Consider the following 23,395-nt stretch of genomic DNA (forward strand, 5'->3'; position numbering starts at 1 on the left):
TTAGAAGATAAGCTCAGAACTTAGCTGCTTTTTTTAAGGTTATTAATTTAAAATTTTTTTGTTTATTTACTTCCAGTTGCACTTTGTTGCTGCATGTGTTCTTTCTCTAGTTCAGTGAGTGGGGCTGCTCTTCGTTGCAGCGTGGGATTTCTCATTGCGGTGGCTCTCTTGTTGCGGAGCACAGGCTCTAGGGCACACAGACTCAGTAGTTGTGGCTTCTGAACTTAGTTGTTCTGCAGCATGTGGGATCCTCCCAGACTAGGAATTGAACCCATGTCTCCCTGCATTGGCAGGCGGATTCTTAACCACTGGACCACCATTGAAATCCCTTGTCTTTGTTGTTATTTTTAATTTTGAAATTTTTAACAAAAATGTTTTATTTTCAAGTTTCAATAGAAAATATTTAATCACCCATCGTACACATGAAAATTAGCCAAACAGATCATTTCATTCCTGATTAAAAGTAAGGCAATTTCTTAAGAAGACTTTAAATCGTAGAAAGCATCAAGTTAAAGCATTTTAAAAAAAATAAAATTGCTAAAAAGTAGTCCTTGTGAGGGCAGGCGTTTTTGTGTGCTTTATTCATTGCTGAAGTCCCAGTGCTTGAACCAGTATCTGACATATAATAAGTACTCAATAAATGTTTATAAATGCATTGTAAAACAGTAGACCTCATGGGTCTAGGGGGCTTAAATAAAACCTGATCGAATTCTAGCCTCAGTGTCTGAGCAATGGCATTGGCTTTTTGCTTTACCATATGTGCTCTCTTTCTATTCTTTGTAAATGTGAGTGTGTGAACTGCTGTAATTTAGTTCATAGAGCATTCATGGTTTCAGAGCTGGATTTTCTGATTAAATGAAGACAGCTGAAAACATTATAGAAAGCTCCCAAGAAAAATTAGGTCTTGGAGATAAATTAATTGTGGTGTAGTTCTTGCCTGAAATTTGAAGGAAAGTTTATCAGATCAGAAAGAATGGCCATGTATTGCAGTGTGACAATGTAATATGACATTTTAGAGCTGAAAAAAAAAAAACCCTTAGCAGTTGCTCAGCAGTCCCAGTTGACGTGTTCTCTGCCATTTGGCATTGAATTGCTCTTCCTAGGTTGCATGTGAGAAATCCGAATAGTCACAGGGGTTTTAAGATTAGGTAGTAACAGAACCAGAGTAGCCATTAAAGATAAGGTCTGAGATTTGTGTTTATGACTAGAGAAGTGAGTTCTTGCCAGCACACATAGTTTCACATATAAATATTCTTAAATAATTAAATTTAAAAGTAATTTTTAGGAAGTGAAAGCATTTGTCCCTATATATTTTATATCATTAATCTTCCTGAGAAGTGTCATTTTCTCAGATTATAGAATGTTTATTTATAAACTCAGCCCCACTGAAATGATAACAAAATTCCAAATTTATAAGACTTTTCAATATTTGTGGAACTCTGCCCGCGGTAGTATATGTATATAATAAGGTAAGGTTTACCGGAATTCTGCTTCTTTCCCTGTTAAAAGGTTCTGTTTCATGACTTGTTTTTCCTGTTATGTTATATAGCCATAAACAAGAAGCTGATGACATTGTACGAGTAGCGAAGACAGCCAATGATACCTCAGCTGAGGCATACAGTCTGCTTTTGAGGACGCTAGCAGGAGAAAATCAAACAGCATTTGAGATTGAAGAGCTTAACAGAAAGTGAGTACAATTTAAATTGTTCTTGTAAGTGGCACCAGTGCAATGATGAATTAAATGCTGGTGAGTTCAGGCCAGACATGCATGCAGTAAGGTATCTTTTATTAATCGTGCTTTGGAAATGATGCAGTAATTAGAGCAAGGGATCTAGAGCCACAGAGATTTTATTTGATCCAATTGCTGTATCAGCAGAGAATGGTAAAGACTAACCATGTTACTTAAAATTCTGCATAAATGAGAAGAGAAAAAATAATCACAGAATAAGCAGAGAAAATAAGCTACATATATTTAAAAGGTGTCTGAAATAAGAAAGTGTATGGTACATTATATGCTATAAAGTGATGAGGTGAAATAGAAATTTAAGCTATATTGGTATTAAATAATAGCATTTTAATATAGCATTTCTTTGAGGTTTTGAAAATACTGTCACAGTGATTTAAACTAGAATGAATCTGATGAGCATTAAGATGCTAAAAGGAACGTAGGTTTTCATTAGGTCACATCTTTTGTTCCTTAGGTACGAACAAGCGAAGAACATCTCCCAGGATCTGGAGAAGCAAGCTGCCCGAGTACACGAGGAGGCCAAGAAGGCTGGTGACAAAGCGGTGGAGATCTACGCCAGTGTAGCCCAGCTCACTCCTGTGGACTCGGAAGCACTGGAGGTATTGGGCTGACAGCCTGCCTGCACAGACTTGCCACCCCCACTCTCTCCCCACCAAACACACACCCACATGCCCCCCTCAGTCTGGGGGAGCACTCTTCTGACTGCCCCTCAACTGACATCAGTCCCTATTGAGTTGGCCAGAAGGTTTGTTTGGGTTTTTCCATAAGATCTTATGATATTGGCCAACCCAGTACCTCCTCTGACCTCTCATTGACTTACTGGTAAAGTCAGAATTCTAGATTAGATACGTTAATACACCCCTACCCTCACCCCATATAAGGAACAGGCTCACCCCTTTCAGTGAATGAGCGAGCAAGGCAGCCTGTTAAATCCAAATTATATCTGACACCTAGATCGTTGCTCCCAGGCACTATCTGCTTTTGAACAAGAGAGAAATAACAGAGTGGTTTAAATGAAAGAACTATGTCAGGATGCTTTGGGGCAAGTAAAATGTTTGGGGATTGGTGATATTTTATTTCATCTGTACTCTAATCCTGAATCCTCACACCAGGTTCTATATAAATGGGGTATTTTTTACATTAAACTTGAAATATGTTAAGTTTCCATTCTTATGTCTGAGATCTTGACTTTGCTATCATAATATTTTAAATCTCTTCAGACATGTACATACCGTTGTCGTTGTTGTTCAGTTGCTCAGTTGTGTCCGACTCTTTGTAACCCCATGGACTGCAGCATGCCAGGCTTCCCTGTCCATCACCATCTCCCGGAGCTTGCTCAAACTCACGTCCTTTGATTTGGTGATACCATCCAACCATCTCATCCTCTGTCATCCCATTCTCCTCCTGCCTTCAGTCTTTCCCAGCATTAGGGTCTTTTCCAATGAGTCAGCTCTTCGCATCAGGTGACCAAAGTATTGGAGCTTCAGCTTTATCATCAGTCCTTCCAATGAATATTCAGGATTGATTTTCTTTAGAATTAACTGGTTTGATCTCCTTGCAGTCCAGGCGACTCTCAAGAGTCTTCTCCAACACCACAGTTCAAAAACATCAATTCTTTGGCTCTCAGCCGCCTTTATGGTCCAGTTTTCACATCCCTGCATGACTACTGAAGAAACCATAGCTTTGACTATATGGACCTTTGTTGGCAAAGTAATGTCTCTGCTTTTTAATATGCTGTCTAGGTTTGTACATACTTATGATTTCATATATATGGAATTTGACAATAGGCAAAACTAATCTATGATGATTTAAAAAACAGACCAGTGACAGACACATTGTTGGAGAGGTGGGTGGGGAAATGGACTGGAGAGAGATACAAGGGCATTTCCTGGGTGGAAATACTGTGTATCTTGATTGGGGTTTGGTTACACAGGTGAATATATTTGTTGAAACTCATTAAACTTAAGTACTGTGCATTTTACTGCATATAGGTAGGGTATACCTCCTCTTTTTTTTTTTCCTTAAAAAGGTCCATAAAATCTTGCCCTGTGCTATTCTTTTCAAAACTATCTACTAAGTATTACAGAGTTACTGAGGCTGTCTTTGGAAGAAAAGTTATGACCAACCTAGATAGTATATTCAAAAGCAGAGACATTACTTTGCCGACTAAGGTCCGTCTAGTCAAGGCTATGGTTTTTCCAGTGGTCATGTATGGATGTGAGAGTTGGACTCTGAAGAAAGCTGAGCGCCGAAGAATTGATGCTTTTGAACTGTGGTGTTGGAGAAGACTCTTGAGAATCCCTTGGACTGCAAGGAGATCCAACCAGTCCATTCTGAAGGAGATCAGCCCTGGGATTTCTTTGGAAGGACTGATGCTGAAGCTGAAACTCCAGTACTTTGGACACCTCATGCGAAGACTCTGATGCTGGGAGAGATTGGGGGCAGGAGGAGAAGGGGACGACAGAGGATGAGATGGCTGGATGGCATCACTGACTCAGTGGACGTGAGTCTGAGTGAACTCCGGGAGTTGGTGATGGACAGGGAAGCCTGGCGTGCTGTGATTCATGGGGTCGCAAAGAGTCGGACACGACTGAGCAACTGAACTGAACTGAACTGAACTGAGGCTATCTTTTGGGCAGTTTAGGTTGTTTCTTCTAACATATGTGATCTTGCTTGCTTTTCATAGAATGAGGCAAATAAAATCAAGAAGGAAGCTGAAGATCTGGACCGTCTGATTGACCAGAAGTTGAAAGATTACGAGGACCTCAGAGAGGACATGAGAGGCAAAGAATTTGAAGTAAAGAACCTTCTGGAGAAAGGAAAGACTGAACAGCAGGTTGGTTTGCTTTACAGATTGCTTCATTTCGTGAGGCAAAAATTGAAATTGACTGTAAGCTGTATCTGAGTCATCACCACAAATTGCAGAAGCAACGAAACACACAAAGAAGAAATCAGAGGAGGGTGCGATGCCGATGCCCAGGCCTAACCTGTTGTATGCTGGCTGTCAGAGTGGGGTGGCCTGGAGGTGCCTGGTCTGTTAGGAGAGAGAAGGGCTTCACCTGGGAGGCTTTGTCCTCTGATCTGCCATGTGTTTGCAGACTGCTGACCAGCTCCTTGCCCGAGCTGATGCTGCCAAAGCTCTTGCGGAAGAAGCTGCCGAAAAGGGACGAAACACCTTACAAGAAGCCAATGACATTCTCAACAACCTGAAAGGTATGAGAGGGTGAGGTAACAGGGTGAATGTCCTCTGTTAGGCTGGTTTTCTTTCTTTTGTTAGAGATTTTTACTATGAGATTCTCTGACCACATACGGTATGAGAGATAATAGTATAATAAATCCTGTATGCCTGTCATTCAGATTCAACAGTTAAGATTTTTACTGCACTTACTTTATCCTTCAACACCTTCCCTACCTTTTTTATGTCAGATATTTCAAAGAAAAATCCCAGATCTCATGTCATTTTACCCATGGTATGATAACCAAAAAAAAAGTATATTTCTTATAACCAAGATATGCCTATTTATCTGCTTAGTATTGGTAAGTTGAGAGTATCTTTAATTTTCTCTGCCAGTTGCATCTCAGTCTTTGTTTTCTTTCTTTACCCAAGATAAAAAAGAACTACACTCAATTAATTGTATAGCCTTGAACTTGCCTCTGATAAATATAAGTTCTGTAAATACAGAAGCTTTACAGGATAATGGTTGAATGTATGGGCTCCGTATCAGTGGGTTTGAGTTAGAATCCCTGATCCACCTTTTACTCTTACTGTGAATCCTTGAAAAAATGATCTACCTTTTTAATCCTCAATTTTCTAACATATACCAGTGATGCAATTAGAAAAATTCATAAAGCGCTCTCAACTCAGTTCCTTACACACAGCAAACACAGAATAAGCTACATCTTTCAGTATTGGTTGAGGTGGAGGTGATAGCATCCTCGGTTCTGCATGAAAGTAAATGTTTCAAGTGAGAGTTTGCCTTGCAGAAGCAGGTGTTCATTCCCATGAATCTTCCATGTAGAGCCGTGAGCTTTGTCCTCCTAAGATTTCGGTCCCTGTTGTTTCTCATTCTTTCCCCCTGACTTCCATTGTTCATAAAACAAAATCTCGTGACAGCTCCCTGAAAGTTTCCCTTTTGGCTTTGTTGAGAGTTTAGTTCAAATGCATTCCTTGAACCTGTTTTAGATTTTGATAGGCGAGTGAATGATAACAAGACGGCTGCAGAGGAGGCCCTAAGGAGAATCCCTGCCATCAACCAGACCATAATTGAAGCCAATGAAAAGACCAGGGAAGCTCAGCAGGCGCTGGGCAATGCTGCCGCAGATGCCACCGAGGCCAGGAACAAGGCCCACGAGGCAGAGAGGATCGCCAGCGCCGTCCAGAAGGTGTGCACGCCCCTCCTGTCCGAAACCAGGCCTTTGCTCACGTGTTCTCTATTCTTTAGTTGTTTTCCAGGCTCCAGACCCTGCCCCCCCACCCCCCTCCCGCCGCCCCGCCCCCTGCCACACTGAAAGGTCTTGCACATTTTTTCCTTGACTCCGTTAAAGTTAAATTACTCCATCTTTGTCATTCCCTTTTTCCTTTTTTAAACCAAGCATTAGAGCAGATAGCCACGTTGATTAAGAGGGGAGAATTATTGAAAAGGGTCCTTTGGGACTTCTTTGATGGTCCTGTGGTTAAGACTCCATACTTCCAATACAGGGGGTGCAGGTTCAATCCCTGGTCAGGAAACTAGATCCCACATGCTGTGTGATACAACAAAAGAAAGAAAGGGTCCTTTACTCTAAAATCTCTACTATGTCTTGGTGGCAGGGTCTGAGTTGTGAGGCGGGAGATGGTTTCAGGGACCCACAGAGTCCCCTCCCACAAAAAAAATCAGACTCTTTCTAAATAAACACAGTTCCCTGCCATGGATAGTTTGTTTTTTTTTTTTTCTGTCTTTTTAAGAGGGTCAAGTCTATATAGTGTTTCACACCCTCCTTTCAAACATATTTCCATATCTAAGCCCCACCTTTTTAGAATTTTTATAGCTGCCCATGCCAGGATTCTTTCTACTCATCTTAAAGAATAACTTCTTTAGGGTGGCTTTCTCCTACTTAAAGATCAGTCTGTTTCATTTAAAGGAGAGATTGGAGCTGATTGTAAACTTACATGTGTTTGAAAATCACACGCATTTTTTAGTTTATTTAGAGCAGATATATCATATTTCAGGATTATGGACTTTTTGTACATTATAATGAACTGCCAACTAGAATAAGACTAGCTTTGAATAGAAAATCATCCATGTGAAAGAGTCTAATCACTGTGATGCAGTGGAAAGTATACACCACACCAGTTAAATGTTGCCGCGATGTGACCCCAACTAAAAATGGCAACAATAGAACAGGAATTTTTATTAACTGGATTAAATAAGAGGCTACGAATAACAGTGCTTTGTAAAATGTTATTATGTTAGCTGGTAATGTTATTTTTTTCATTACTGTTATTTGTAGCGCAAATAAATGATAACATAATTCAACTTACAGTACAAATTATAGGGCAAATTATTGCCCTGTTGTTTCTGGATCCTAGTTTTGAGTGGCAGAATACTTTAGAGAAAGGAAAACATTTTTTCATCAGCAATTGTTTATTTTGTGTCTAGAACGCTACCAGCACCAAGGCAGAAGCTGAAAGGACTTTTGCAGAAGTTACAGATCTGGATAACGAGGTGAATAATATGTTGAAACAACTACAGGAAGCAGAAAAAGAGCTGAAGAAAAAACAAGAGGATGCTGACCAGGATATGATGATGGCAGGGATGGTAAGTGATTTTGGCATTTTTGCTAACGAGTAGAAAGTGAAGGGTGTTTTGTGATGAAAGATTCCTGACTTGTTGAGGAGTCTCTTTCCTATTGACTTCTGTTTTCAATTGTTTCCTGATCAAGAATTGGGTTAGTAACTTACATAGAAGACAAAGAATTTGGATCTTCTGCCAGATTGTTGCACAAGAGTTCCTTTCCAAAGCTACTCTCAATTAAAAGCAAAACATTGTTTTACACATTTGAGGTTTTAGGACATTTGAAAGTATGTATTTATATTTTTGAATGAGTAATTCATAAATGGGATATAGTCAGAAAGGGAAAAAAAGGAATGCAATGAAAAGTTAATTTCCTTCCTCCTCTTAGTCTCCCAGCAACTTACCTTTAGCAAAGACCAGTTTCTTGTGTAAAAGGACAGATTTGAAGATGACAAAACACCAAACTTACATCCAATTCAATTTTTCACTTATTGTGATGATGTGTATACATAGCTCTGTTTGTAACAAAATTAACTTGTGAATGCGTGGTCCCCCAAAGGACTGGGGTCCATTTTTCTGTTTTATGCAATATTTTGCTTTTAAAATACTAGTGGAGTCACAATGTAAATAATTTCCTTTCAGTTCAATCTGATTATAATCACAGTAATGACGAGACACGAACTCCTTTGTGTGGGCTTCCCTCATAGCTCAGCTGGTGAAGAATCTTCCTGCAATGCAGAGACCCCAGTTCAATTCCTGGGATGGGAAGATCTGCTGGAGACAGGATAGGCTACCCACTCCAGTATTCTTGGGCTTCCCTGGTGGCTCAGCTGGTAAAGAATCTGCCGGCGGTGCAGGAGACCTGAGTTCGATCCCTGGGTTGGGAAGATCCCCTGGAGAAGGGAAAGGCCACCCACTCCAGTATTTTGGCCTGGAGAATTCCATGGACTTTATATCCATGAGGTCGCAAAGAGTCAGACACAACTGAGTGACTGTATAAATGATCATGGTAGATCATTTTCACCTTGGGATAGAAAGAAGAGTTACTAAGCTTGTTAGTCTAATGAAGAAGTCCTTAGGGAAGTGATAACAGAAGTATCCCTTTGCAAATACCTTATTTTACTATGCATTTTTAAAATTTTCGTTTCAGATTATCTGAATTTTCTATAGCAAGGTATGTCTCAAGTGAAAATTCCCACATGGTAAAAATGTGTGTTTTTCATAGGTGCTGAGGGTCTCTGGATTGTTTTTTTTTTTAATGCAGTCATAGAATCATGAGATTTAGAGCCTGTTGAAAGAAGGGAAAAGATACATATTCTCTATATTTTCATACCCTCAAAGAGGGTATGGATTCCATTCAAAGGGAAGAAAAAAGATCTATCTTTTATTCCTTTTGGTAAATAATTTATAAGGAGCACAGGGCACCCTCATATGTATTATCCCATTTATAGTTAAATACCTGAAAGGCCAGAATTGCATCAGTATTATTGGAGTCTGTAACCTATTTTTTAAGGAGAAGAGTGAAAGCTCACAGTTGTTCCTAGAACAGGGGGCTGCAGACAGCGGGATAAATGCCACCGGTGACTTGCAGTCTGAGGGCCAGCAGTTCTGCTAGGATATTCGCAGACTGCCTGGGAAGACACAGTGGTAGTGGCTGCGATTTGAACAGAGATTAATCCTTTATTTCTGAAGGTTTTTTCCTCTTGCTTTCTTTTTCTTTTAAAATTTTCACGTTGTTTCTCTATCCAAAAGTTTTGTATTTCTGTTGACCCAGAAAAAACTAGGAAAAACAGTTCTGTGGTGGGAAGCTCAAAGCTACTGGTGTATATCCCAACCAGATTTATTTGTGAGAGCATCTGTTTTCTGATCCTTAGACACTTCCTCTTCCATTGCCATTTCCTGTGACTCATGCAGAAGCATATTTGTTCAGGTTTCATGGAATTTTCCCGAATAGATTTACCTTTGGTTGATTTTTTAAAATGTAAATTGTATTGTCTCAGTTTGTGTGTGTATGTACGTGTGTGATGACAGGGAGAGAGGGAGTTTTAAAAGAATATCACATAATTATGAAAATTTTCTGAGAATAGGCTATTTCTGATAATCAAGTCTTGGAGGACATGTTCTAGTTCTAAAATGTATTAATTTTTTTTTATTCATCCTTAAAAAGTAACTTGTAGGGACTTTCTGGGTGGTCCAGTGGTCAAGACTCCATGCTTCCGCTGCAGGGGCCGTGGATTCAGTTCCTGGTTGGGGATCTATCCCACATACTACATGGTGTGGCTGAAGAATAAATTTAGTTAGATTTTTTAAAAAGGAGAAGCAGAGAACCACAAAAAAATTTTTTAAGGAACTTGTTTCTGCTTGATGGGTTTTAGTTTGAATACACCATCATGTATTCTTGAGTAAGAAAGTGAGAAAAAGAAATTATAATATTGATCTTTGAAATACAAATACAGTATAGGTATATGACTGCTTCTTTATGACGATCATGTGAATTAAAAATAGCAACATCCTCAACATGAAGATATGACCCAAAAAATCCCTACAGTGAGAGATTATAGTTTCACGAGTTAGAAGAAGGGAAACCATCTGAAAATTAGATTTGTTGACTCATTGGGAAAAGATATTTCAAGAAGACGAAAATGTATCATTTATTATTTATCCTTTTTTGGTGTACAGGCTTCACAGGCTGCTCAGGAAGCCGAGATCAATGCCAGAAAAGCCAAGAACTCTGTTACCAACCTCCTCAACCTTATTAATGACCTCCTGGAGCAGCTTGGTAAGTAACTGTAGTCATTGTAGGCAATCTTTGAATTGTTTGTACTGTTCTTGGGATCTGAGATAGTTGACTCAAAAGTAGATATTACAGTGCAAAGACTGTATAAACTGAATCGTGACTTTTAAGTTGCATTAATTCAGCATGTACTTACTGGGTCCTTCCATGGAATCTGACCTCAGTATTGGAATCTGCCATGATCCAAGGACTTAATAAAATTTTAAAGGTTTGCTGCCAGGTAGCATGGCTCTTTTATGGTCAAGATTTATAATATAGTTGAGCAATGATCATCCGTAGCTCATCCCGCTGGCAGAATGTCTTCAAAGAGTTTGAAGTGAAGGATTTCAGTGATAGAATGAAAGAACACTTTAAAGAATAATCTGATGAACTGATGGTTTTTATGCAAAATGAGAGGAAAAGGCTTTTGTTTTGAAGGACATATAAGCATACTCAAATTTTCTTTTAATCCAGTTTGATAGGGAGCAGGCCTCATAATAGCATAGATGTACTTTCGTCACTAGTCTGCATTATAAAGCTGTAATTTCTCTAACCAGTGAGCTTCCCAGGTGGCACTAGTAGTAAAGAATCCACCTGCCAGGTAGCAGACTCAGGTTCGATCCCTGGGTTGGGAAGATCCTCTGGAGGGGAGGGCATGGCAACCCACTCCAGTATTCTTGCTTGGCAGAGGAGCCTGGCAGGCTACAGTCCACAGGGTTGCAGAGTCAGACATGACTGACATGACTTAGCACGCACCCGATACTCTTAACTAGTACAGCTGTGTAGAAAGGCATCCTGTTTTAATGTGTTAGTCTTTAAAGTTTGGTTTTGGTCAGTGTTTTGTTTTGTGGGGTGTGTGTGATATTTTTATCTGTCTTAATTTTGAAGACTAGTAAATTATGTGCCAACAGATGGATTTTAAAGTGAAAGTAAGCTAGAAGAGGTAGCTTTTGTGGCAGAAAAGTTTGGCTTTTAAAGTTAGTCAGACTTGGGTTGGAATCGTTTCTTTGTTGCCTGTAAGCCGTGCAAATTTGGGCAAATTACTTAACATCTGAGAATCATTGATGTCAAATGTTCTTGTGAGAATTTAATCAAGTACAGTATATATCAAGTACCGCAGCTGCCTGTCTGCTTTTGTTTATATAGAAATAGTTCCTTTCAAAGGGACCTCTTTTTCATGCTAATTTTAAAGCAAAGCTTTGCTAAAATTATTTCAGCCTTTCAACCCTCGCCATTCTCCACAGGAGGGCTTCTATAATAGAGTCTAACTCTGGGAGCAGGGTAACACTCCCCCAGAGCAGCCGTCTCCCTGATATCCAAGAGCTGAGGGCTTAGGGTTCTAACTTAAAGATTTTTATGTTTATTAAAGGGTACTAAAAAGACAAAAAGATTACATATAGAAACATGAAAAAGAAAAAGGGATTAAACGTTACTAGATGACCTTCAAACCACAAGTAAGGCACAAGGGCTAGGACATAGTAACGATATATTCAGAAAACATTTCACTGAAACCATATTCTGAGGGAAAAAAAAGAAAAAATCCAGCCCCAACATATAAGTGTTCTGACCATCCCTGCTGGGTTAGGTCAGTGTTTGCACTTGGTTTGCATTGTTAGTGCCCCCTCCCTTTTAAATTAACTTTTACTGGAGTACAGTTGTTTTCCAAGGTTGTGTTAGTGTCTGTTCTTCAGCAAAATGAATCAGCCATACATATACACACACTCCCACCCTTCTGGACTTCCTTCCATTGAGGTCACCGCAGTGCATTAAGTAGAATTCTCTCTCATTAGTTAGGCGTCTAATTCTGAGGCCACTTCTGTGTAATGGCAGATGCTGGTCTTCCTTTATAAAAAGGCTGGTGGGTTTGAGGGGCGGGGGCCGGTACTTGTGGAGTGATGTCATAATTCATACTGAATGCGTCTGTCCTCTTCTGACTCTGTAGGCCAGCTGGACACAGTGGACCTGAACAAGCTAAATGAGATTGAAGGCACCCTGAACAAAGCCAAAGAGGAAATGAAAGTCAGTGATCTGGACAGGAAGGTGTCCAACCTGGAGAACGAGGCCAGGAAGCAGGAGGCTGCCATCATGGACTATAACCGAGACATCGAGGAGATCCTGAAGGACATTCGCAACCTGGAAGACATCAAGAAGACCTTACCCTCCGGCTGCTTCAACACCCCGTCCATTGAGAAGCCCTAGCGTCTTCCTTAGGGAGCCACTGAGAGGCCACAGAGTGCCTGCACACAAAGATTACATTTTTCAGACCCCTGCCCCCCACTCTCTGCTGCTCTCCACCGCTGTCCTATTGAACCAGGAAAAGTCACAAAGTTTTAAAGAGAAGCAAATTAAACATCGTGAATCAGGAACAAAGGGTTCTATCTAATAAAGTCTCTCTTCCACTTAACGGCGCTCCCTCAGACCCACCTGTCCCTTCCGAGTCTCATAAGGACGTGGCATCCTGCGTTGCTGTACAGCGGCTTAAACACTTCGTGGGAACCATTGTATGCCAGGGCTGAGCAAGTAGCCCTCCCTTTCTCACTGATGCCAACAGAACCTCCTCAGTCTCAGTACTCTTGTTTCTATGAAGGAAAAGTTTGGCTACTAACAGTAGCATTGTGATGGCCAGTATATCCAGTCTATAGGCAAAGAAAATGCATCTACATCTCCTGCCCCTCCTCCTTTAAAACAAAAAGGAGATACACCTCCTGTGCCAAAGGTATTGGTCATTCAGAATGTCGAGAGCCATCATCAGTTGTTTTAGCTATTTGAGTTTAGGACACTGAGCCATCCACGGGTAAGGATGCAATGATTTGTGACAGTCTCCAGGAGAATATGAGACTGCAGAAGTAGGCCGAACATTTTCTCAGATGTTAATAATTGACTAGGAAGATAAACTTTTTTCAGATCTTTGGGCAGCTGATACTTTAAATCTGAACGGGCAGCTTGCACTCACCAACAGACGCCTTCTATTCCTATAAGTGGAATTTATACAGAAGAAATAGGGATATGATAACCACTAAAGTTTTTTGTTTTTTTTTTTCCCCAAAATCAAACTAATTCTTAGAGCTTTTTTTTTTTTCAGTATATTAGTCTTGGAACTAGCGTTGTTAACCTGGCAGAGAAGGGTGGTTGGTCCTTAAAATCTTGACAAAGCAAAAGCCTCCTTGTCCTAGTCTTTTCTAGCAAAGGGATAGAACTTAGATGTGACTTGCATTGTCAGGATCCCACGTATCCATTTTTCTTCCATTGAGGAGAGATGAAATATTAGACCCTTTTTTTAGTTTCCATTTTCTTCTGATGTTCCCATCACGTAGAATCCCTCAAAACACATTGTTTGCCAAATCCTGGTGGCAAATACTTGCACTCAGTATTTCACGCAGCTGCCAACACCATCTAGTTCCTGCACTTTGTGATCTAAACCACCTGTAGACCTTCCTCTCCAAGTGTAGACGGAAGGCCCTTGCGTGGAGTTTCCTAGTGGGCTTCTCAACTTCTGATCCTCAGCTCTGTGATTTTCTTCCAAGATCACAGCGTGATGATTCTCTGCCACAAACCCCTTCCTCCTCCTGCCAGCCCGCCTTCAGGATTCATATATAGCCTTTAACACTATGCAACTTTGTACTTTGCGTAGCGGGGGAAAGAAACTATTATCTGACACACTGGTGCTATTAATTATTTCAAATTTATATTTTTGTGTGAATGTGTTTTTTTTGTTGTTGTTTATCATGATTATAGAGTAAGGAGTTTATGTAAATACCCTTGTCCTGTTTCTGGAATGACATTGTCCGTTCACTTCTTCACTTCATTTCTCCTCTTCACTGGCACAGTGCGTCTGTATACCTCCTCCTCTTTCATCTGCCATTCTTTGGATTGGATTTGCTCCCCGTTGGTCTGCCCTTCGCCTTGTGTTTGCAGCGTGTCTGTTCTCTGACATTCACATCCACCTGCTTTCCTCCACACACAGCCATGAGAAAGAGGTACCTGGAACCCTCTTCCATTGCAGTCCTGGTGGTCCTCAACCACAGCACAGTGTTCTTAACGCCTGTCCTAGAGCAGGAACGCCAGGTTGACAGGGCGTGCTGGAACTGGGAAAGCGTGCTGAAGGGCATCTTCACCATCAGTGTGAGCCTAGCCAGGGATGAGCTGGAAATATCCTTTCTGGCAGTCGTTTGGCCTGGATGGATCATTTTGATCGGGAGGTGCGTGATTACTGAGCACTGGTAAGGCACCAGGGGTCGTGCTGTGGACAGGTAGAGTGGGAGAGGTGGTCTGTCCTCGTTCTTCTCCTTTCCGTCTCCTCCTCGCATCCCAGAGTTGACTTAGTGGTGTCTTGACCTGGCATCACGCTGTTCCTCCTCTCAGGCCTCTTCTCCCATCACAGGAGGCATGACTCTTTCTTGCCAAGTGTTCACATCAGTGTTTCCTAGCTAATTCCTCTTGTTACGTGGTCACATCCCAGTAGACGTTTTGGTCAAGGTTGCAGGAAAAGGACTGAAGATAGACTGCGAAGGTGGCTCTCCCACCTAGCCTGTGGGTCAGGTTCACTCCAGTAAGTCTTAGGCCACAGTGAAATTGGGGAGATTGGTGGTTTCTTTTCTCCTGTTCCATCTACGTGGTATATTTTTAAACAGAATTTTATTTTTAAGATAAAAGTTCTTTATAAGAGGACACCTTCATTACACTCCTGCAATATAGCCATTATTTTATTGTATAGTTCCAGTTATCTGTATTATATGTAATGAAACTGACAGGGTGGCTGCTGCAGAATGCGGGGGTGTCGCAGGGAACATACACAGATGTTCCCTGGAAGTTTCCCTTTTAGTTCCAACTGTGGCCCTTTTCCATGTGCCTTCACTTGAGCTGTTTGCCTTAATAATCTCTGCAGTCTTGCTCTCCAGGGTGGTAAAAAAAAAAAAATGCAACACTTGGCATTTTTTATGTTAAAAAGAACAGTATTTTATTTATAATAAAATCTGAATATTTGTAACCCTTTATACTTGGTGTGGCTTGAGTGTGGTACTGGGGATGTAAGATGTTTTAAAAGGGATGACGAAAGGGAAGCTTCTCATAATGTATTTTTTGGATGATTTTCCTGAGAACAGTCCAGTGTGGGTGAGTATATCACTTGCCAGTGCAGGAGATGCAAGAGATAATGAGTTCGATCCCTGGGTCAGAAAGATCCCCTGGAGGAGGAAATGGCAACCTGCTCCAGAATTCTTCCCTGGAAAATTCCATGGACAAGAGGAGCCTGTCAGGCTACTGTCTGTGGAGCCTCAAAGAGTCAGACACGACTGAACACAGACATACCCAATAGTGTAATACACGTATATATTTGTCTCAGATTGGGATACTTCGGTGTGGTACAGAGGCTGGCAAACTTTCTGTAAAGCTCCAAATAGTAAATGTTTTACCCTTTGCCGACCTCACAGTGTCCATTACAGCTGCTCTGCTGTTGGACCTGGAAGGCAGCCGGGGACAATCTGTAAACAAGTGAATGGAGCCGTGGTCCAGTATAACTATTTACAGAAATAGGCCCGGGCCTGCGGGCTGGAATTTACCCGACCCCCTGGTGGTGTCTCAGTACTTGATTAATGACTATTGAGGACTATTTTCAAATTATTTGGGCTTCCTGAATTAGCAGATGTATGTAAAGAGTTGTCTTTCCACCTTTCAAATACACACATCTTCAGCTAAAGGTACGCTCTTCAGACAATAAGAATCACTCTCAAATACAAGGGAAGAGTGAGTAAGGTGCTTGACCAGCAGGCCATCACGAGGGTTGACGCAGCTGGAGTAACTGAAGACCAGTGAAGAAGTGTGGAGCCACAGAGACAGCGGGAAGCTTTGCTCTGCTCTTCGGCTCTCCTTATGACCCTGAGGCCCTGCGGATGGCATGCCACCTTCCCAGTCATTTGTTGCTATTTAGTCACTTAAGTCGTGCCTGACTCTTTGAGACCCGTGCACTGTAGCCCATCAGGCTCCTCTGTCCATGGGGTTCTCCAGGCAAGAATGCTGAAGTGGGTCACCATGCCCTCCTCCAGGGGATCTTCCTGACCCCAGGATGAAACCCAGGTCTCCTGTGGCTCCTGCATTGCAGCCGGATTTCCCAGTCATATGAATCATTATAACTGATACCTGTGAAGAACCTGCGCTCTTCTCATTAGACTTCTTCAGAGAGAACTTTAGAGGGCACTAGTTACTAGCTTTCTTACATACCCTGTTCTTGACCCATTTGTATAGATATGATTAAGATCCAGACAGACGTCCATAGTTGTTATGTCCGGGTGATGAGAGAGTTTCTTTTTTTTCCGTTGGCCTTCATTGCCGCGTGGGCTCTGCTGTGGTTACAGTGCACGGGGACGTCTCTAGTTGCAGCGTGCGGGCAGGCTCTCGTGGCAGCTTCTCTTGTTGCAGGGCGTGGGCTCTGTGGCGTGCAGGCCTCAGTAGTTGCCATTCCCACGCTCTAGAGCACAGGTACCGTAGTTGGAGCACGCGCTTCCCAGACCAGGGATCCAACCTGTGTCTCCTGCATGGGCCGGTGGATTCTTCACCTCTGAGCCACCAGGGAAGCCTTGAGTGGGATTTTAAAAATGTGTTCTTACTCCTTTTGTTATTTCAGAGTCAGCAGTTGCTCCAAAGTTGGTATCAGCATAATCTGATTCAGTGAAAGTGAAAGTTGCTCAGTCATGTCCAACTCTGTGACCCCATGGACTATGCAGTCCGTGGAATTCTCCAGGCCAGAATTTTGGAGTGGGTAGCTGTTCCCTTCTCCAGGAGATCTTGCCAACCCAGGTACTGAACCCAGGTCTCCAGCATTGCAGGAGGATTCCTTACCAGCTGAGCCACAAGGAAAGTCCAATAATGTTGGAATGGGTAGCCTATCCCTTCTGCAGTGGATCTTCCCAACCCAGGAATCAAACTGGGGTCTACATTGCAGATGGATTCTTTACCAGCTGAGCTATCTGATTCAAAATATCCTGAAAGCTTTATGTCTTCAATAAGCGTTCTAGCCCCTTAATAAATCTGAACTCACCAGCTCTACTTCCATTAAGCTCAAAATAGAGTGAATGTCCAGAGGAGACAGGACTCCTGGTGCCCGAGAGAGTCATGAAGTACAGTAGTAAGTCAGGTGGTCCCTTCTGCCTAAGGCGAGCAAGTTTCCACCCAAGGAAAGATCAGATCTCTTCAGGCCAATCATTTATGGGAACAGAAATGAGATAGCTGTAAAATGGCAGGCATTTTGCCTGTTAACACTAAGGCGTTCTAGTTGAAAATGTTGATAGTTGGAGTGAAAAATAAGAATTTTCCATAAGGAAATTCTCAGAGTCTCCGGTTGGTCAGGAGTCAACAACCAGAGTGTCTTCTGTTTGTACGGTGTCTCCTAGAATAAATGTACGTGGCTCTACATGGATAAATGAAATTCTAAATAAAAGCCATATATTTAAGAAGGGGAAATATTTATCCGAAGACCAAAGCAAAGCTCCAAAAAAAAGTAACCTCAACATTTTGAGTGTTGTAAGACCTCCATGTCTTTGTTTTAACTCTTCTCTGCCCAGAATGTTCTTTCTTTCTCCTCCTCAGTACAGGAAAGACTAAGGTCAAGGTGTTACCTCTGTTGAAACAGGCCAGGCTTCCCTTGTGTCCACCACCCCCCTTGACCTAGTACTGGCTCCTGGTATGACCCTTGGGCGTGCGTTTATTAGTCGGGTGCATCTCACCCACCTTCCCCTCCCCGCCCTCTCCTCTAAGAGTGTCTTGGTTATTCACCTTCACATCCTCAGGAATAGGAGGTGGACAGTAGTCACTCAGGTGCAATCAAATCAACCTTTCTCGTCCTGCTCTCCCACTCGTCACTTTTTCCTGCTGTGAGCAGAGAGAGAGATTTATGGATACTCTCTTTTTCCTTCCATCATCTCTCTCTCTCTCTCTGCCCCCTTCTCCATCCAGTAGCATTCTATTCCCTCAACACTCCTACCTAAGGATGGATTTGCAGAAAAATAACAGAAACCACTATCTTTCACCAGATGGCATAGCCCAGACCACTCCAGGCTAGACAGTGTGCAATCAGCTGATGTGATCTGGTCCACAAGGCCTGGGCCTCTGTGCTCCCAGCCTCACGCTGGTCATTCCCAATGCCATGTATGTGTCTTTGAATTTTACCCACAGGCCCTTCTGTAGATATCTCTAGTCCTGGCCCAAGTTATAATATCGATTCTTTTCTTTTCCTGTAACTCCTGGGAATTGTCCCAGTAAATTTCAACTGACCGGTTGGTGTTTTATTGTTTGCTTCTTACCCTAGAAAGCCTTATAGCATAGGCCACAGAGGGACTGCTTATGAAGAGTTCAGTATAGTTTGCATTTATTTCTATAGAAAGTTGAGCTTCAGGCCCTTGATCAAATCAGAATATAACCCTCTGTTACAGCATTGTTCCTGTGAATTTGTCCACGTCAGTGTTAAGTGGTTCTCTGTGAAAGGCCCCTGGTCATACCTTTGAGGGTCCCCCTTCCATACCCCTATGATCCTTTCCCACCATGACTAGTAACAGAAGGAGAAGAGGGAGTCAGAGGATAAAATGGCTGGATGGCATCACTGATGCAATGGACATGAACTTGGGCAAACTCGGGGAGATGGTGAGAGAGAGGGAGGCCTGGCCTGCTGCAGTCCATGGGATCGCAAAGAGTTGGATATGACTGGGTGGCCGAACAGCAACAAATAACAGAAAATTCTACATGAGCCTCAGACTGAGACTTTTAGGGCCCATGCCATGGTATCTGCCCTAATACCAAGATCCTTTGTCATCTTGGTAACTAAAGGCAATCATCATCAAATTTTGTGCCATGGCAACTTGTGTTCACAATTTCTAGTGTGATTTCATGCTCAATATTCAGTCCCTCGTTTCTAGGATGTGAATGAGCCTGATTTTCTGAATTTCTGTTCACTGATCCCACTCACTTTTTCAAGGACCTTTCTTTTCTTATGAGCATGGTTTCCAAGCTGAGATTAGTGCAGAGTAAGCCCAAGTCCAGCCAGGAGCAGAAATGTCTGGAGAAGGTGTGCCGTCCTGATGTGGATTACACGTTCCTGGGCTGCTGAGCCAGCGTCCAAGATAAAGTCTCTGGAGAAACAGCTGTGATTTGGGTGATTACACGTTTAGCATGGTCAGAGAAGTTTGTGTTACAACTTGCTGATCCCTCTTGGCTCAGACAGTCTGCGCTCTGTGATGTCTCAGTTGGGCTGATACAGAGGCACAGGCCTGGCCAGAGGGATGAGTTTTTGCTATGAAGATTTCAGACAGGCTGTCTGCCCTCTTTAGGTATCTGAGGGCTCAGGCAAGACTAGTTCTACCAAACTAATTCACATTGCATACCATGTTTTAAACGGCACTTTCATAATTGATTTCTTTCATTTGCCCCTCATGTGATGAGGGTCTCCATTTGACCACTGGAAAAAAATCCATGGTTTGCTGCCCCATCACCCTAGCCACTGTGTTAGCTGTTGCCTCATTTTCTCTCATGATTTTGATCCATTTTCCTTTTACGAGCCTCTATTATATAAAGGCATTGTATTAAAAGCTTCCTCAGATCCCTTTTTTGGAGCGATCAAGGCAGGACTTAAATATACGAGTAACTTGCACAATATTAAGGAACCAGTCAGTGACAGAATTAATACTTGGAACTTGGTTGTCCTCAAGCAATCTGGGCTTTACATACCTTACAGCTCACACCTCTCTGCTCTTGGTTTTTCCCTCCCTTTCTCTCCCCCGCTCCACAGAGGCTCAGGGATATATATGTATGTATCATGAGTCACCTGACTTTACCCTCCCCTACCTTCCTAATGGTCTTAATAACATCTGATATAGCCACGCTACACTTAACAAAGCTAAGAAATTAATATTGGACGAATACTATTAACAGAACAGTCTTTTGTCTACTTTTAAATGCCTTTTCCAGACTCCATTTTTAAAGTAATGCTGAATTTTAAGACAGAGAATGAAAATACTCAACAATAATATCCAGGCTCTAGGGCAACAGGAGTATAAGTCCAAAATAATGGATTTTACCTTCATAATAGCTGTGAAAAGAAGAGACGTGAAAAGCAAAGGAGAAAAGGAAAGATATAAGCATCTGAATGCAGAGTTCCAAAGAATAGCAAGAAGAGATGAGAAAGCCTTCTTCAGGGATCAATGCAAAGAAATAGAGGAAAACAACAGAATGGGAAAGACTAGAGATCTCTTCAAGAAAATTAGAGATACCAAGGGAACATTTCATGCAAAGATGGGCTCGATAAAGGACAGAAATGGTCTGGACCTAACAGAAGCAGAAGATATTAAGAAGAGGTGGCAAGAATACATGGAAGAACTGTACAAAAAATATCTTCACGACCCAAATAATCATGATAATGTGATCACTAATCTAGAGCCAGACATCTTGGAATGTGAAGTCAAGTGGGCCTTAGAAAGCATCACTACGAACAAAGCTAGTGGAGGTGATGGAATTCCAGTTGAGCTGTTTCAAATCCTGAAAGATGATGCTATGAAAGTGCTGTACTCAGTATGCCAGCAAATTTAGAAAACTCAGCAGTGGCACAGGACTGGAAAAGGTCAGTTTTCATTCCAATCCCAAAGAAAGGCAATGCCAAAGAATGCTCAAACTACCGCACAATTGCACTCATCTCACACGCTAGTAAAGTAATGCTCAAAATTCTCCAAGCCAGGCTTCAGCAATACGTGAACCGTGAACTCTCTGATGTTCAAGCTGGTTTTAGAAAAGGCAGAGGAACCAGAGATCAAATTGCCAACATCCGCTGGATCATGGAAAAAGCAAGAGAGTTCCAGAAAAACATCTATTTCTGCTTTATTGACTATGCCAAAGCCTTTGACTGTGTGGATCACAATAAACTGTGGAAAATTCTTCAAGAGATGGGAATACCAGACCACCTAACCTGCCTCTTGAGAAATCTGTATGCAGGTCAGGAACCAACAGTTAGAACTGGACATGGAACAACAGACTGGTTCCAAAAAGGAAAAGGAGTACGTCAAGGCTGTATACTGTCACCCTGCTTATTTAACTTATATGCAGAGTACATCATGAGAAAAGCTGGACTGGAAGAAGCACAAGCTAGAATCAAAATTGCCGGGAGAAATATCAATAACCTCAGATATGCAGATGACACCACCCTTATGGCAGAAAGTGAAGAGGAACTAAAGAGCCTCTTGATGAAAGTGAAAGAGGAGAGTGAGAAAGTTGGCTTAAAGCTCAACATTCAGAAAACGAAGATCATGGCATCTGGTCCCATCACTCCATGGGAAATAGATGGGGAAACAGTGTCAGACTTATTTTTGGGGGGCTCCAAAATCACTGCAGATGGTGATTGTAGCCGTGAAATTAAAAGACGCTTACTCCTTGGAACAAAAGTTATGACCAACCTAGATAGTATATTCAAAAGCAGAGACATTACTTTGCCAACTAAGGTCTGTCTAGTCAAGGCTATGGTTTTTCCTGTGGTCATGTATGGATGTGAGAGTTGGACTGTGAAGAAGGCTGAGCGCTGAAGAATTGATGCTTTTGAACTGTGGTGTTGGAGAAGACTCTTGAGAGTCCCTTGGACTGCCAGAAGATCCAACCAGTCCATTCTGAAGGAGATCAGCCCGGGAATTTCTTTGGAAGGAATGATGCTAAAGCTGAAGCTCCAGTACTTTGGCCACCTCATGCGAAGAGTTGACTGACTCATTGGAAAAGACTCTGATGCTGGGAGGGATTGGGGGCAGGAGGAGAAGGGGACGACCGAGGATGAGATGGCTGGATGGCATCACGGACTCAATGGACATAGGTCTGAGTGAACTCCAGGAGATGGTGATGGACAGTGAGGCCTGGCATGCTGCGATTCATGGGGTTGCAAAGAGTCGGACACGACTGAGTGACTGAACTGAACTGAATATACTCAAGACTGCTCAATACATGAAAATCCCATGGGCAGAGGAACCTCGTAGGCTGCAGTCCATGGGGTTGCTAAGACTTGGACACAACTGAGCGACTTCACTTTCACTTTTCACTTTCATGCATTGGAGAAGAAAATGGCAACCCACTCCAGTGTTCTTGCCTGGAGAATCCCAGGGATGCGGGAGCTTGGTGGGCTGCCGTCTATGGGGTTGCACAGAGTCGGACACGACTGAAGCGACTTAGCAGCAGCAGCAGCAGCAGCAATGGCAAATAAGTCATTAGGCAACTTGCTAAAATGACACTAATGTTTCAAAAGAGATTTTTAAAAGATGCATCAGAATGAAAATATTATTCATGACACAAATTTAAATATTAATTAGAAATAAGGAAATTTACTCATAAAGACTACACTAAAATTTCTGGTCCTTATTACAGAATTTCAGACTTAGAGAAAATTTTTCAAGAAGAGTCAAAAAATTCTCCAATACTCTTTATTCAGATTCCACCAATGTTAATTTATTACATTTGCTTTTTCACTGCTCTCACTCTTGCTTTCTGTGGAAAGAGAGGGAGAAAAAGAGAACGCTTTTAAGTTGCAGGCATGATACCCTTTACCCATAAATACTTCAATGTGTATTTCCTAAAGACAGGAAGCTTTCTTACATGATGACAGTACAGATGTCCAAATCAGGAAATTCCCACTGCTATGATGCTGTTAGCTAACCTACAGCCCCTATACAGATTGCTCCATTGTGGTAGGCAGAATAACGGCTGCCCTAAAGATGTCCAGGTCCTGTAGGGTTACACAAGCAACGTGGAATTAAGGTTTCTGATGTAATTAGGTTGTGAATCAGCTGACTGTGAAATTGAGAGATATCCCTGGATTATCTGGTTGGGCCAATGTGATTATAAGGATTCTTATAATTGAAAGAGGGAAGGCAGGAAAGGGGGTCAGGGTGATGCAATGTGATAAGGCCATCACTGCCAGCTTGAAGATGGAGGAGGTAACAGGAGTCAGGGTAGGTGGGTGGCCTCTAGAAACCCAAAAAGGCAAGGGAGTGTTCTCCCTAAAGAATCCACCTGCCAAAGCAGGAGTCACAGGAGACATGGGTTCGATCCCTGGGTTGGGATGATCCCCTGGAGAAGGAGACGGCAACCCAC

At 42.1% G+C, this 23,395-nt stretch overlaps 1 protein-coding gene across 1 annotated transcript in view; it reads left to right on the top strand.

Annotated features, from left to right (window-relative positions):
• The window catches only part of LAMC1 (laminin subunit gamma 1), a 121,166-nt gene extending 105,880 nt beyond the window's left edge, over positions 1-15,286 (top strand). Inside the window, exons 21-28 of the mRNA XM_052654250.1 lie at positions 1,550-1,687; positions 2,202-2,346; positions 4,434-4,583; positions 4,846-4,960; positions 5,931-6,130; positions 7,387-7,545; positions 10,201-10,300; positions 12,237-15,286. Coding sequence (XP_052510210.1) covers positions 1,550-1,687; positions 2,202-2,346; positions 4,434-4,583; positions 4,846-4,960; positions 5,931-6,130; positions 7,387-7,545; positions 10,201-10,300; positions 12,237-12,493 — 1,264 coding nt within the window. The 3' untranslated portion in view covers positions 12,494-15,286. The remainder of the gene's footprint in view (positions 1-1,549; positions 1,688-2,201; positions 2,347-4,433; positions 4,584-4,845; positions 4,961-5,930; positions 6,131-7,386; positions 7,546-10,200; positions 10,301-12,236) is intronic.
• The last annotated feature ends 8,109 nt before the right edge of the window (positions 15,287-23,395 follow it).

Source organism: Budorcas taxicolor, chromosome 16 (genome assembly GCF_023091745.1).
Source record: "Budorcas taxicolor isolate Tak-1 chromosome 16, Takin1.1, whole genome shotgun sequence".
NCBI lineage: Eukaryota > Metazoa > Chordata > Mammalia > Artiodactyla > Bovidae > Budorcas > Budorcas taxicolor.